At 45.6% G+C, this 15,266-nt stretch overlaps 1 protein-coding gene across 1 annotated transcript in view; it reads left to right on the top strand.

Moving 5' to 3' along the window:
- Window positions 1-15,266, top strand: part of mid2 (midline 2) — a 100,047-nt gene that overhangs the window by 14,035 nt on the left and 70,746 nt on the right. The window contains exon 2 of the mRNA XM_071917063.2: window positions 12,336-13,201. Coding sequence (XP_071773164.1) covers window positions 12,392-13,201 — 810 coding nt within the window. The 5' untranslated portion in view covers window positions 12,336-12,391. The remainder of the gene's footprint in view (window positions 1-12,335; window positions 13,202-15,266) is intronic.

The following is a 15,266-nucleotide window of genomic DNA, read 5'->3' as shown; positions in this document are numbered from 1 at the left end:
GGGTTTACTTGATAGCTTCTTGTATGCCATGTTCTTGTATTCTCCACTCTGCCAGTGTCCTCTTCTGACCGGCCCGGGACGGTCGAGGACTTCCTGGGTCAACAGTTCACACCCGAACACCAGCCAGTGGGGTGGTAGCCTACTTACTCATGCCCTTATGGACATTTAGCCGCGTCTGTCTTCTCCCTCTCCCTCCCTCCTTCCAGCTTGCTCAACCCTCGCCTAAATATCTCATGAGCTCCTGATCCTGGGTTTGTTCACACCTGGGCAAATGCACATGAATAATGGAGGCGGCGAGAAGCGAGGGGGGCAGGGGCGGGCATGGTGTTGTGTTGAGGCTTGATAAGACTCTCCACTGCAGCAAAGAGCCTCAGAGAGCTGATGAGACGACGTCTGACGGTATTAACTTTATTACCCACAGGCTGCCAAGCTGTAACAGGCAGACGTGTTAAGTAGAGAGAGAGAAAGAGAGAGAGAGAGAGAAAGAGAGGTGTGCTCTACTCACTGTCACAACCCTGTGAAAATCTCATTTCATTCTGCTGCCATGCATAGATGTATTAAACCAATTAGCAAGTCTGGCTTGGCCTTGTGTTTGACGAGAATTGATTGTTTATTTCATTTTCAATGTCTTGCATCAGCAAATGCCCTTCACACAATATAACCCAGCGCTGCTGACAGGCAGCCAAAAGGAACACAGCAAACAAACATGGCTTTGAAGAAGTGGCCCTGCAACTGCATACCTACAGTTCCTACATATACACACCTGGAGAGTTATAGCACCTATGGGTTGACACACACACACACACACACACACACACACACACACTGCATGTAAACATACAAACAAGTTAAACACTCATCACGCATAAGAACCTGTAAGGTCACGTAATTGTACAAAAGGATACACACTATAGATCCCACAGCACTATACACATATACACATATACATCCATCCACCACACACATAATCGGCCAACACACACACTCACCGACACACTAGATACGCACAAGTGAAAGAGAGACTCACAGCAAGCATACGCATTACCCTGAATGCACAAACACAGCTAATTTTATACAGAATCAGGTCATGATGGCAGCATTGAAAATCCCATTTACATATATGCAAGTGGAAGAATGTAGCGCTCCACACACACAAAGAGGAATCTGCAGCCAGGCGGGCGCATACACCCACCCCGACTGGCACACTTGTCATGTTTTATAACTGCCATTTTCATTCCAGGGTCTGTAATTTCCTCTGGATTAAGGCTGGGTGATGGGGACAAAATTAGTATCATGATAATCTTAAAAAAGCATTTCGATATCAGTATATAACAATATCTGCTAACAGGCAAAGTCACATGTTGAATAATCAAATTGTTGTTCATTGAACTGCATAGTAATACACTGTCAAAAACAAGGTACAGAGTTGTACCTTTTGTCAGTGGGGCTGACAGTGAATAAAATATCATCAAACTGTAATTTTCAAATGCCATAATTTGTTTCAGATCTCATTTTGTGAGATATTTGGGGTTTTAGTAGTAGTGTTTTATCATTCATTTAGACAACAGACTTGTGAATCATAACTCTATTGTTATTCATCACAATATGATTCTGACAGACAATAAATTATAACGTTGAATTATTGATGATATCTAAACATGATGATAGCTGGACCGACACACCAGTTCCCGGTATGTCACTATCATTTCAGAGTTCCTTGCTGTGTTATTCATGTCATGCTGCAGTGGGACGTTCCCTGAGATGGATGGAGGCACAGTGAGGTGAACTGGGTTAACTTGTCCCCAGAGTCCCACCTCATGTTTTCCCCATCAATGGCCAACATTGGTAGCCAGAGAATGGGGAAGCCTACTGGTACAGTAAAGTCAGGGCCCTGCCTGCCTGCTGCCTGGCCTCCTTTCATACTCCCAAAGCAGCAGTGATGCTGTGGAAGACTGTAGGCTGGCTTTGTAGACACATTTAGGCATGCCTGTTCAGTTGAAACACCCAGCAGACATTTTGATGTTTAATAGATGGGCCTGCACCAAAATGAAATTTGAGACAACTTCCGTAATCGTCCATAAATGCATCTACCCGCATCGTTTTGTGAGCTAAATATCTTTCTAACATCACTTCAAAACAGTTACCCAAGGTTTTAAGATTATTTTTTATTGTGCAATAATATATTGTGAAAATGTTATGCTTGTTTGGGGTTGAAGTTACACTTGGCCACCTCCTGTATGTTGCTGTTTGTCAAATACTTGCTGGGCAATTGAAGTGTTGGAAAGTCGTAAAAATGATTAAATGCTTTTCCTTATAAAGGTTCTTATAGGCAGTCTGTGACTAAACAATTTGGAACAAATGCTGTATATTACGTACATTAATCATGGAATCAATTTGCATTGAGCACCATGTTTATAGATGCTGATGTGTTTGTAGCTGCATGCTCTCTAATGGTGATTACATTTCATCAGTGGGAAAAGCAAGAATGCTAACTTGATAAAGCAAACATGATATGTGTAAGCAACATAATATCTTGAGGTCTTGAGATATAACAAACGAAATGCAATATACTGCATTGGATTTATTTCAAGAGATGATGGAAATTGTTTTGTAACAGGAGCTGTTGCCGGTGTAGCTGAGAGCAGGAGGTAGAGGGTTAAGCTCGAGCCAGTCTGCGGAGCTGCACTAAATGTGAAATGGAAACGCTGGCTTGGCTGCGTTACTGTTTACATTCTATGAATAGGAATCACATGTTTGATGAAAGCAGTCTGCGCTGAGGGGTGCTGCAGAGAGAGAGAGAGAGAGAGAGAGGCAGAGGCAGGAAAAAACAGAGAGAGAGAGGGAGAGAGGGCTGGGTGAAAGGAAAGGAGAAGCAGAGGAAATATTGGGCAAGTGGAGTGGGAGGAAGAGCGAGAGAGGAGGAAGAAGAGAGAGATAGATGAGGGGAAACAAGAGAGAGAGAGAGGGGGGTGGGAAAAGGAACCCAGGCCAGTTTCACATATGTTTCAATATTCCTTTTTTTTCATCCCCCGTAGCAGCTGCATTGGGACACATGGCTTCTGTCAGCGACGGCACGGAAATGTAACATGACAAGTTTAATGTGCTACTTGATCCCGCTTATATAATCATGGTGTACAGTTTTGGTGTGTTCTGGTCAACTGGAGGGCCCTCATTGTGGGGACTGCCGTTTCCTTTTTCCCCAAACCAGAAGAGAAGGGGAGCTGCAGTCTCTTGGCGTCTGGCAAAGCTCAGCAGTGCTCGGTCCTGACATATCTCTTATGCCTGTGGGTATTTTTAACCCCAATGAAACGACTTGCCCTCCAAAAAATGCCGGCATTTCAATCCACTTATGCAATTGAATTCCACTGAATCCACTCGAACAATGTCCTGTTTCTTTCTGGTTTTAATGCTCTGCTGAGGTGATTAGGGAAAATGCCGTGTTTTAGGGCCAGGGCTTGAGAATTACATTTGCTTACACAGTTACTAATGAAAGTATTCATGCAGCAGTGTTATGTTATGGTGGTTTTATGAGTCATTTTAATGCGCTCACCCTTGGTTAGTGCCTGCGCTTGCCAAAATGTGTTTAGCTCTGTGATTTTACCAACATTGCACAAACAGGCCGACCAGTCTCAGTGGAAAGACTCTCGTTGGCCTCAGCCTTATTTAGTTACCTCATAAAATCATGAATGAGAGCTGCTTGTTTTAGCTTGGCCCTCATCACCCCTGAGAGAGAGAAACAGAGAGAGCGAATCCAAACTGCCATCCTGAACCGTGTTCTCACTTTTTTTACTTTTGTTTCGCCAAAAAAATCGAGCTCCATTTGTACCGTTCTCTGTTTGCTTCCAAATGGTTATTTAATTAGCAATGTGTTACTGTTTCACATGAGCAGGCCGCCGGAGGAAGCCAGTAATTCGTTATTAACATCTTTAACCTTTTGTTCGTTGGAAGATATTTGAGGAATGCTCACTGCATACCAACAGGTCCGCAGCAGACCGAGGTTACCGACTGCAGGCTGGGCTTGTCGGCTTAATAGCATCTGTCTTTGTTCAGCCCTAAACCGCTGTGGAGAAGAAACCTGTTGGTCACACAATCAGGGTGCACTTGGCCTCTAAAAGACCCCCATAGCTAACTACCTGTTGGTATGCCCTGTCACACCTTCCAAGTGCACACAGGGGCTGAAACTTTGATCTTAATGCAACAATTTTACACTGTTTTGCATTTTTCTATCACCTATTAAGAGAATAAGAATCACCTGGTCACCTGGGACTTCAGTGAAACAGCCTTTAATCTGTTATTTGTCTCAAAAGCAGTGTCTTAAATTCCAAATAACAGTTCTGCAAAAAATATTTGCATTCCACTCATGACAAGAGATGACATTTTCCCATAATGACATTATAAGTGTTATTTTTTCCTCCCCAACCGTAAAACATCCCACAGGGATAAACATGGCACTGTCTCAGGGTGTGTTTTCCCAAGCCCCTGCAAAAGGAAGACCGCCGACCCCCTGCTGCTGTTGTTTACCGTCCTCTTGCTCTCTGGAGCCTTTAAACCTCAACTATGTGATTTTCTGCTCCTCTTCCTCTGCTGTGATAAGCGTGTGATTGACAGCCTCCACCGAGATGGGTAGAATCCAGGTACACCTGGAGAGGAGAGAGAGGAGTGGGGGCAGGGGGACAATAATAAACTGGTGATACACAGTAGATTGTCACAGTGTAGAGATTGAGTCCGGAGTCGCAGATTAAGGCTGCTGACACTGGAGTTGTGACTGGGGCTTAAAGTACCTGTCTCAGTGTGTGTGTGTGTGTGTGTGTGTGTGTGTGTGTGTGTGTGGCTTGGTCCATCTGTCTGTGTGTGTGTGTGTGTGTGTGTGTGCATACGTGTTTGTGTTTGTCCGTATAATCTACCTTGCGCTGAAGCATAGCCCCTCCTGGAAGTAATCTTTTGTTCTGCTCTCCGCTCCGTGAACAAGCCTCTTTGATAGATGTCCAACATCTGGCTCTGGTTGCACCTCAGCACGCCCCTTCCTATCTTTGAAACAAATGGCTTTCCCATGCGTACCCTGCCTCGAAACCGGGCCCCCATTGTGAGGCTGTTTCCCACACTGAGCCATAATGGTGGGTGCGTTTCAGTCTGAATCACCTGAATCATCCCCAGCAACCCGGGCTACGACACAATCTTTGTAGAGAGGGTTAGCGCACATGCTTTACCATGCCTATATGTTCCATAACAGCCTGGATTGTGCACCTATTTTGCTAGAAACAGTAGCTAATTTCTGAAATTGTTTGGATACTTTATTTTCCAGCACACCTTGTACTACACTGAGCACTAGACACCCTTAGACTAATGACATTTTGTCAGGGTGCAGTTCATTCAAAAACAGCCAACCAAGGCAGGTGATTACAGTCCAGCTAACTTAGCTGGACTAGCCTAGCAGTAGTTAAGTAGCTAAGAATTATTGTGACACAAACATTATCTCACAGAAAGAAAAAAAAGGTTAGCATAGTTTAGCCAGTTGAAGGGACTTACTTAGGCTAGTTACTCTCAGTCCAGCTGTCTCTCTTTTGCGAGTTTATCCCTGGTTGTGCACTGACATTATGTTCACTAAGGAACTGCTGCATTAGATGTATATTGTTCTGTGGTCTGGAATATCTTGAAGCCTCCAGTAATCCAGAAATTCAGCCGTTGCAGCAGAACGAAGTAATAGGATACATCAAAGAAGAATAGGACATAAATAAGAATACAGCAAAAGGGGGATTATATAAACATAATCCGACAGTTCCAACACTCTGACATATTAAGTGGAAATGTATGAATGAAAATGTGCATTTTCACATTTGCAATAACATTTACATTTTAGCCATTTAGCAGACACTCTTATTCAGCAACTTGTTGGCGATTTAAATTCCTAAATCACCAACATTGCAAATAACCGACAGAGTGCAAGGGTCAGAGCCATGTAAGATGTATGATCATGTAAGAGAGAAGTGCTGGAAATGTTGATCCTACCCCCAGTGGGAACGGATTCGTGTCATTGGTTCACAAGTCTAGGTGTGGTCATCTACTGTGACCGCCGCCCCTCCGCCCCAGCGTCATCAAGTGTCCTGTGAGCGCCCGTTTCACCTGCAATTGTGCAACTACAATTCAAGGAGGAGCGACTGCTTTTTACAAGCGGATTGTCCCCATTGTTTAGACAAGGCTAATCGTCATTGTTCCACAAACGCCGCTCTCTCTCTGACGCAGTGAAGTGAACACACACACACACAAACCATGCACTCAAGGGATTGTTACTGCTTTTAAATAAAGAAACTGTTGTTTTGGTTTCGGTTTTTGCAAGACGCAGATGCAAAGAGGGAAACCGTGACATCAATATTTTCTATTTCGGGGCATTCCCTGAGGTCACGTTTCACATACTCGGAGTGGAATTTATTACCGTCTTGGCCTTTATTTGCCGAAGCTGATGTTATGGAGGCAAAAAATAACTGTGGACACAAATGCACACACACACACACACACAGATGCAGGGTGCACACAGACGCACAAATCTCACAAATATGTCACCTGTATGTTATGTAGGCTATACACACTGTATGACTGTAGACACACAGTGGTGTTGTTGGTAAGGGGTTAATGACTTTATGGTGTGTGTGATTTGTAAATGGGTGTGGCATGTGAGTAAAGGGCTATTGCCTTCAAACATGAAATGATGTGGATCTTGTTCTTGTATATGTATGTATAAGAACACAATACCACACCTACGGTCTTATAAATGTGCGTGTGTGTGTATGCGAAGTGAACACACACTCAAGAGACTTCGGCTATTCTTTTCAAATAAAGAAGTGTATGTTGTTTTTTTGTGAGAGACATAAACAGAAGAACAGAAACCATAACATCCGTATTTTCTACTTTTGGGGCGTCGCCCGTGTTTCACATGCTTGGAGTGGAATTCATTACTGTCCCAGCCGTTATTCGTCAAAGCTGCGTCTTATGTCATAACAATACCTGTACCTGACAGCTGTCTGAGTTGGTTAGCTGACAGTCCACATCCCCGCCCTGCTGTTTGAAAAGAGCAACAGGGCTGAAGTGGCTTCCTGTTTATGTATGTGTGTTTGCGCATGGTTTTAAGGATGTGTCAGAAAGCAAAAGTATAAAGCATAAGCAGCTTAGGATCCTGTGTGTGTGTGTGTGTGTGTGTGTGTGTGGTTGTATGTGTGTACCGACCATGTCTCTTCAGACAGACTAATGAATCATCACTGATGTCCCTATTTTTTTTCATCTGTATTTCACTCAAAAATCTGAGTGAGATCAAAAAAGTCTCGGTACGGTAATCAGCACAACAATAGATCAGAGTGAGCCCCTCAGAGCTCTGAGTCTGTGTGTCTGCGTGTGTTTGTGTGTGTCTCTCTGAGACTGTGTGTGTGCATGTGATGTCTGCGAGTGTGTGTGTGCGTGCGTGCGGGCGCGCGTGTGTTTTCTCAAGCACCAGCTCAAGCTGTTCTCCTTCCAGATGGGACACTTCACCTTAACAAGAATTGCAGATGAAGAGAAACAACGAGACAGAGAGAGTTTTGCTTGTAAATGCATGCTTGTGCTTTGTTGTGTGTGTGCGTGTTTGTGCACTTGTGTGTGTACGTGTATGCTTGTGTGTGCGTGTGTGTGTGTGTGTGTCTATCTGTGTTTGCCAGCCTGTCTGCAGAATGCCTTTTTCATGAGGCTAGAGATTTGGTCCCTAAGTGGCTGCCATCATAGCCAGCATTGTTTCCCCAGAGTGACATAGCAGAAGCTTAATGGGCCTGTTGATGGTGTGTTAAAGCTCGGTGTTAATTATAACACTATGCTCCGTTAAACACAGCCACATTAACATCAGCATAACCAGCGCTGCTGAGCTCTGTCCTAAGGAATGAAGTCTGACTGCTGACTCAGTCAACACTTGAATTGGACCGTTGAAATCCAGGCCTCGAGGGTCATGCACTCATCTCTGTCAATGTGATGCACTCAGTAATTGAGAGTTTGGATTCTGCTTCTGTATCTATGTACATAGTTGAATGTTTTTTGTCTGCAACCATTAGACTTACGGTTGTTACAATACTGCTTTCTTGGCCAGATGTTTGTTGAGAACAGATTCTGTACAGTCCCATGTCACATTTGTTGTGATGACATTTTTTTTTTGTAAATAAGAAGGGAATTGTGGGATTTATGTGAAAATGTGCAGCTAAGGTGATTCACTTGTAAGTTAAATCTTCACAATAATACATTTTCTACTTCATTGTATTTATTAGATACTGCTCAATAAAGCATCTCACCTCTGACTGATAGACCTGAATTTACCTCTTGGTGACCACAGCACTGTGAGGAAAAAAGCATTGTATATCTCAATGAGACTAGTCCTCATCTGGAAGCACTTTCCCCTATTTCCACAGGGTGAAATTCATATGATCATATGACCTGACCTGGTGATCTTGAATCACTGCTCTTATTCTGAGAAGCATGAATATGTGCCTTGTTGCCTGTTGCTGACATGCCTGACTGAAACAGCAGTCATACGGTGCTGAGTAGCTGTTGCTCAGCCCTATAGCTGCACTCAGTGACACAGAACTTGAAAATACTGATTCTCAAATTTGAAACTGAAAATGATCATTAAACCATCTCTTGCTCTAATTCTGCAGATTAAATGTTTTATAGCAGAGGGGAGAGATGTGGTTTCAGCTCCAGATACCACTACTGTGTATCCTCCCCATACTAAAACATCAACAGAGTAAAAATTTTATGACGTTATAAAGTATAAAAGAACATGTGTTGCTCTCTCCCCCATCAGCTTGTCTTCCTGAATGAATTAAACCGAATGTTTATCAGATGGGAAAGCAAAATATCCGCCGCAAAATGGCCGCAGATGGGAACCATCACATCAAATGAAAAGCAAAGCACAGGCTCGCGGTCGCGGATACAGGGACAGAGATTTACGTGGAGAATGATGTCATTTTTTTTTTTACCTTTGGCCTCCTCGCTCTCTACACACCGAGGGGCCGGCGACCTTCTCTGTCATTCTAAGGTCATGAAGGTTGTTCCTGCCTCCCTCCACCCCCCCCCCCACCCCCACCCCCCCCAACACACACACACACACACACACACCCTGCTTCTCTCTTTATCGCCGTCCCTCTGCCCCTGGTTATCCCCTATCTGATACAGAGGAGATAAATTAGACCCATTGTTGGTGTGATGGAGCAGAACCTCATGCCTGCTCCCTCAGTGGTAGCTTGCTGCTCAACTCTCTCTCTCTCTCTCTCTCTCTCTCTCCCTCTCTCTCTCTCTTTATCCCCAACACCGCCAGGCTGCGTGATAACAACCACATAAACCATCTGATAAATAGCAGCCAAGGTGAATATTGGCGAAGGACATTATGTGCATGTGTACACGTACGCACAGGCAGAGAGAAACGCTCACACGATTACTGCCTTCCCACACACAAACACATATGCAGAGTCTCGTAAAACCTGCATTCAGATACACCCTCACACTCACAGTCACACACACACACACACACACAAGCACACTGGCCATTGCCTCTTATCAGCATAATATCTGCATGATTGGCTGCGGGCCGTTATTTATTTCTTTTCCGGATAATGAATTTGGTAGCGAAGCTGCTGCATGCGTATAACCGCCTTCTACAGCCGGGTGCCTTTCCCATGCAGTTAGCTGCTGCTCGACTGATGTTTGCTTTGAACACAGCTCGATGTGGAGGCACGGTTCTGGCGAGTGGTGCAGCGGAGGGGAGGAGACTTTGTTACTGCAGATGACTTTGAGCTTTTGAGCTCTAACATATTGTTTTGTCTTGAGCCGGTCTTTAGCCGGCTGCCCTGATTACGGGTTGTGGCGTAAGGGCATGCCGAGTTCACAATGCGATTGAATGCACACTAGCAGGTTCACAACAGGGCATTGTCACAGAAAAATGAAGTTATCACAAATGAGCTGGTGATGGCACAAGTTTAGGCTTATTGTTTCTTTCTTAATATGAGGAATTAAATGGAGAAGCGGGACAATGCCTTGGTTTGACAACAACTTGTGGATTTTGTTATCTAGTTGGAATCAGGCCTATCTGATTGTGGCCACAGTTGATATCACAACACATTCTCAGTATGGATTCTCAACTGATCACATTTGAAGGTGTTGTGGAGAGGATGTGTTGAACACCATCTCCCTGGCTTTCAAAACCCTTTGCCAGATTTATGCTTATATTTGACATTTGATGTCGAACCTAAAATGAAATACTTTTGGCAGATCATGCTTGAACGTGCTTGATGTGGAGTAATAGGTGTTAAGCAAGGAAGTCAAAGGGGAAAAGGGAAGCTAAACGGTCAGTTACTGGATACTCTTCTTAATAAGGACCCATTTTGGCTCCTTACACCCAGGATCAAAATGGCAAAGTCCAGGAAAGCAGTTTTGCTCTGGGTTCATACAGTACACTGAATGGGTTTGGCTGCAATTCAGCACATAAATCCATTGACCAGTCGCCCTGACCAGAGCCCTGTTTTTAACTAGATAATTGTCCTCTGTGCCATAGGGGGCTAAATGTACATGCTCAGCACTTCCCCACTTTGAAACTTGACTTGTAAGTCTTGGAGGGAGCTAAAGTGATAGTCGTTAGTTAACTTTTAGATTTATGTATATTTTAATTAGGCCTGTATGCTGTTTGTGTGTTTGCTGCCATTGCTACAGAACTGTTTCTGCCTGCGAGGGAATTCTTTGACCTTGAATTCTCTCTAAACATAGTCGCACCTATGTACACAATGAACTAAGGTTCGAAAAGGCCGTCCTGTCCCAGCTGTGAAAACTAGTCTTTGATTTGTCATAACCACTAAAGCCCAGTCATTAGTAATTCCTGCACGAGGAGGGCCGTCTTTCAGGAACGTCCTCGCTTAATGAAACTGTCACTGTCAGCTATCTGAGGTCATCCGGTTTAATGCCGTAGTTTCACGGTGCCTGCTTTGTTTCTTTAAAAGGAAAAAGGAGCCACCGTGAGCCGGGCTGTATGCTGCTGTAGAGGGGGTGTGGTGGGGGGGAGGGGGGGTTTATTGGTGATTTCTCATGCCAGTGGTTTTAAGGCCACCCGGGGGAGACGGCTCGATACGCAGGCTGCAAGGTGCCGAGACTGGGAGGGCCCGCAGAGGAGAGGAGGCGGATGTGAAATCAATTTTCGTGTTCCGGCTCAGACACTGTTTTCGCTGTCCCACTTTCAATTGTTGTTGGGTCAGTGCTTTAAAAGTTGGAGTTACCTGAAGTTGAGTGCTTATCCTTTGATGAGGAGAGTCAAGCAGTTTAATATGCTTTTAATTGAAATTATGCTAGTAATTGGGTTTCAGGGCTTCAGAAACAATCTGATCGTAGACCCATCAGCCCATCTGAGGAGAGGTTCTGTGCCATGGAAGTTGTGCGATGGTGCAGAGGGGTGGTGGAGGAGAAGGGGAAGGGGGGAGCAGTAGCAAGAACAGAGGAGGAGAGAATCAGAGAGGGGGAGAAAAGCAGTAGAAATCAGGCAAAGACAGCGGGGAGGAAAAGGAAAAGCGATGAAAAGAGGAAGGAGGAGGCAATGGTGATGTGCCTTTCAAGCGTGGTGTACCGAATTATGAACTGTATAATTTGGATGTTAGATTCTTACGTTACATTAGACATTAAGCTCGGCTGAACGGTGGATGCGGCGAGAACAAGTGAATAGTTGAATAAACGGGGAGGGTAAGAGGCTGTCGGCGTGTTAGAGATGCAGAGGTTCCCAGTTTTCCACAAGTTCCTCTTCCTCGCTCTGTCTCCTCCGCCGCACATCTATCTCTTTCTCTCTGTCACTCTCCGCCACCCCCCTTGATCGTTGTCTCCTTCCCCACCATTCAGCCACCCTCTTATCCCTTCTCCTCCCTGCTCGTTCAGTCATTCCTCTTCTTTTCATGTGCCACTTAAGGGTACCGCGGGAGGAGTGATGTGTTATAGGCTGTGTCGGCGGACAACATGGGGGCCCGGTGACAAGCCGTGCGAGCTGAGAGAGGCCTAGGGCTACTAGGGGGATGTGTGTGCGTCTGTGGGTGTGAATAGATTGACAGTGTCTCTGCTGGATCTGCACAGGCCGGTCCGTCTCACCCGAAAGCCAGTATCTCCCATCATAAACATAGGAAATGAGTGAGTGAATGGGTGAATCGATGAGTTCTGTACTCTCTCTTTCTGCAAAAGAGCACTTTCTGAACCAAACTACAGTAAATCTTGTTTAAGTCCCTAATTAATGACTCATTTAATGACTAGCTGTAAAATGACTCATACCAATCCCTTGTCTTTCTCTCTCCTCCTCCCTGCAGGTGACTGGCCAGCTTCTGTGGGATTTGATGTCACCTCTAGATCGGTTCAACTGAAGATGGAAACACTGGAGTCTGAGCTGACCTGCCCGATCTGCCTGGAGTTGTTCGAAGATCCCCTGCTCTTGCCCTGCGCCCACAGCCTGTGTTTTAACTGCGCCCACCGCATCCTGGTGTCCCACTGCTCCACCAGCAAGCCCCTCGAGTCTATCTCGGCCTTCCAGTGCCCCACCTGTCGTTACGTCATCACGCTGAACCACCGCGGCCTGGAGGGCCTGAAGCGCAATGTGACGTTGCAGAACATCATTGACCGCTTCCAAAAGGCCTCCCTCAGCGGCCCCAACTCCCCCACAGAGAGCCGGCGCCTGCAACCGCAGCGGCCCTACAGCGGCACCATTAGCGCCACAATCGCCGGAACCATCGGCGGCGGCAGCGGCAGCGGCACCAGCGGAAGCAGCGCCCGCGGCAGCCCAGCCACTTCCAGCCACTCCCACCCGCACGCCAACCACACCAACGCCAACCACAGCCCGGCCGTCGTCGCCGCCATGGACCCGCGCATCAGCTGCCAGTTCTGCGAGCAGGACCCGCCGCGCGAGGCCGTCAAGACGTGCGTGACGTGCGAGGTGTCGTACTGCGACCGCTGCCTGCGCGCGACACACCCCAACAAGAAGCCCTTCACCAGCCACCGCCTGGTGGAGCCGGTGCCAGACACTCACCTCCGCGGCCTGACCTGCCTGGAGCACGAGAACGAGAAGGTCAACATGTACTGCATGGTGGATGACCAGCTCATTTGTGCCCTCTGCAAGCTAGTGGGGCGCCACCGAGAGCACCAGGTGTCCTCGCTCACCGAACGCTTTGACAAGCTCAAGGTTAGTCCACTATTTCCTTTTCAGTTCACAAAGCATGCAATGAGGCTATATCAACAACACTTTCTGTGGACTGCCCCTATTTTTTGTTTGTTTTGTTTTTTGGTTTGTCTTCTGCGTTAGAAAAGCAAGGTAAGTCACAGCCTGGAACTGGATTGGATTGAGAAAGAATAGAAGGATTCACTATTGGGCACCAAAGTTATTTTGAGTCTTTCAAAGAGCCTCCCAGTCATAGCCTGCAAAAGTTATTGTGATGTCTCTGTTTGCAGTTTGCCAAACAGCAGAATTTCATTTTAATCCATCCCTACACTGGGCATATTTATTCTGTGCACTTCTGTTGACTATGAACTTTCAGAACCACAATTCCATCATACACACTCCCACCAGCCTTTGTTCAGCTCTCTGAGGAGAGAAAGACTGAGAGACAGAACCCAGAGAGAGAGAGAGAGAGAGAGACAGAAAAAAGAGAGAAAAGGGGTGGGGGGGGAGGGGGGCAGAGAGAGACAGAGAGCAATAGAGGGAGGCCGTCATTATAATAGTCGATGAGCTGGCATTCCCTATGGCCATTGAGCTTTCAGAGGCTCTGCATTCCATGCTGACCGGCTCCAAAGACAAGGACTGCTGAATCAGGGCGAAAAACAACAGAGGGAGGCACTAGCTGGAGCTAATTCACACACTAAAGACCTAAAGCTGCCTGTTAACATTAGCTGGGCTTGAAAGCTGACACTTTTACCAGCAGAGTATGTTGTGCATGTGCGTGTGTATGCGTATCCGAATGTGTATGCCTGTCTGTTTGTGTATTTGTGTACCTCTGTGAGCTTTGTTTTCCCATTGTCTTCACATTAAAAGAGCAATTCCAACTGACTGAACACTAGCGGATTATATATTCAGTGGTGAATGTTCAAGTTGGACTATAATTTTCTGATTGATTAAATGAGAGTGAGTGAGACTTTGGAGGTGGAATCGTTTTCATGTCTTATTTGGGTTAAGCTGTTTACATGAACCTTTGACACCCTGCCACTGAGTATCCCTTTTGCCATGAATAAACCAATTAATAGAATAGTTCTGTCCACCTGTGGTGTCCCACCCACAGATAGAACGGTTCAGCGAAAAACTAGGAAAAGGGGCTCCCCTCTCCCTCTTTGACTGAGAAGTAGGTTGCTTCTAATACAGGGGAAAGAAAGATGATCCCAATAGTAATAGTAATAGTAAGTACTGCTCTTCAAAATGTACCAAAATGCTTTGCGAGTCTGAGTTTAGTGAAAGCGGTAAGATTTTTCCATGCCACAGTCACCACTTTAATATGGGATAAAGTCAGGCATCTTAACCAGGTTCTCATAATCGGAGTAGGAGCTTAACTGGATTTTTCTGAGTTATAATGTTTACGTGCATTGACCCAAATCCCGGTTACTTGAGTATCTGGGTTAAGAACAGAATTCTCCGTGCATTAAACTGATTGCCACTGATATCAACATGTGGCCCGGACAGGAATGTGTGCTGAGGGGATCCAGGCTCAGGTCCAGAGCCTATAGTTGTGTTATAGCTCTGTGTTTTCATTGTCATTGCGTTGTGTAAAAGGTACATAGGCCTTCTACATTTCATACCGTTGCGTAGATAACCTTTCTTTCTAACAAAGCAAATCTCCCATTGGAAGACATGATCCTTTGCACTTGATAAGTCTTTGTTCCAAGGTCGCCGACATCAAGGAAATTCCATTGATGCTTGCCGTCCCCAGGGTGCGTGGATGTCAATGCCGCCATGGTGTGATTGTGTCAAGTGAATAGCATTGTGCAGCACCGGGAGGGAAGTGGATACCTGAGAAAGCACTACACAGGCAGTCCCAGGGCTTTATCTGTAGAGAGGAGAATGGTGTATGTGCACGCTTTCTGGTTGCTGTTCTCTGTCACACGGAAGAAAAGTAGGAATGAATATTAATGGAAATACATTTGGGCTTTTTTGTCACTGTACGCTACAAAAATGTGGGTGTAAGAAAATGCTAGCGACAATTCGAGAGACGTCAGCATTCTGTATGCAACTAAAAATCCAGCTCATTGGGTGAACACAACAA

The sequence above is a fragment of the Centroberyx gerrardi genome, chromosome 16 (assembly GCF_048128805.1).
Source record: "Centroberyx gerrardi isolate f3 chromosome 16, fCenGer3.hap1.cur.20231027, whole genome shotgun sequence".
NCBI lineage: Eukaryota > Metazoa > Chordata > Actinopteri > Beryciformes > Berycidae > Centroberyx > Centroberyx gerrardi.
This window is presented reverse-complemented; position numbering and strand designations above follow the sequence as displayed.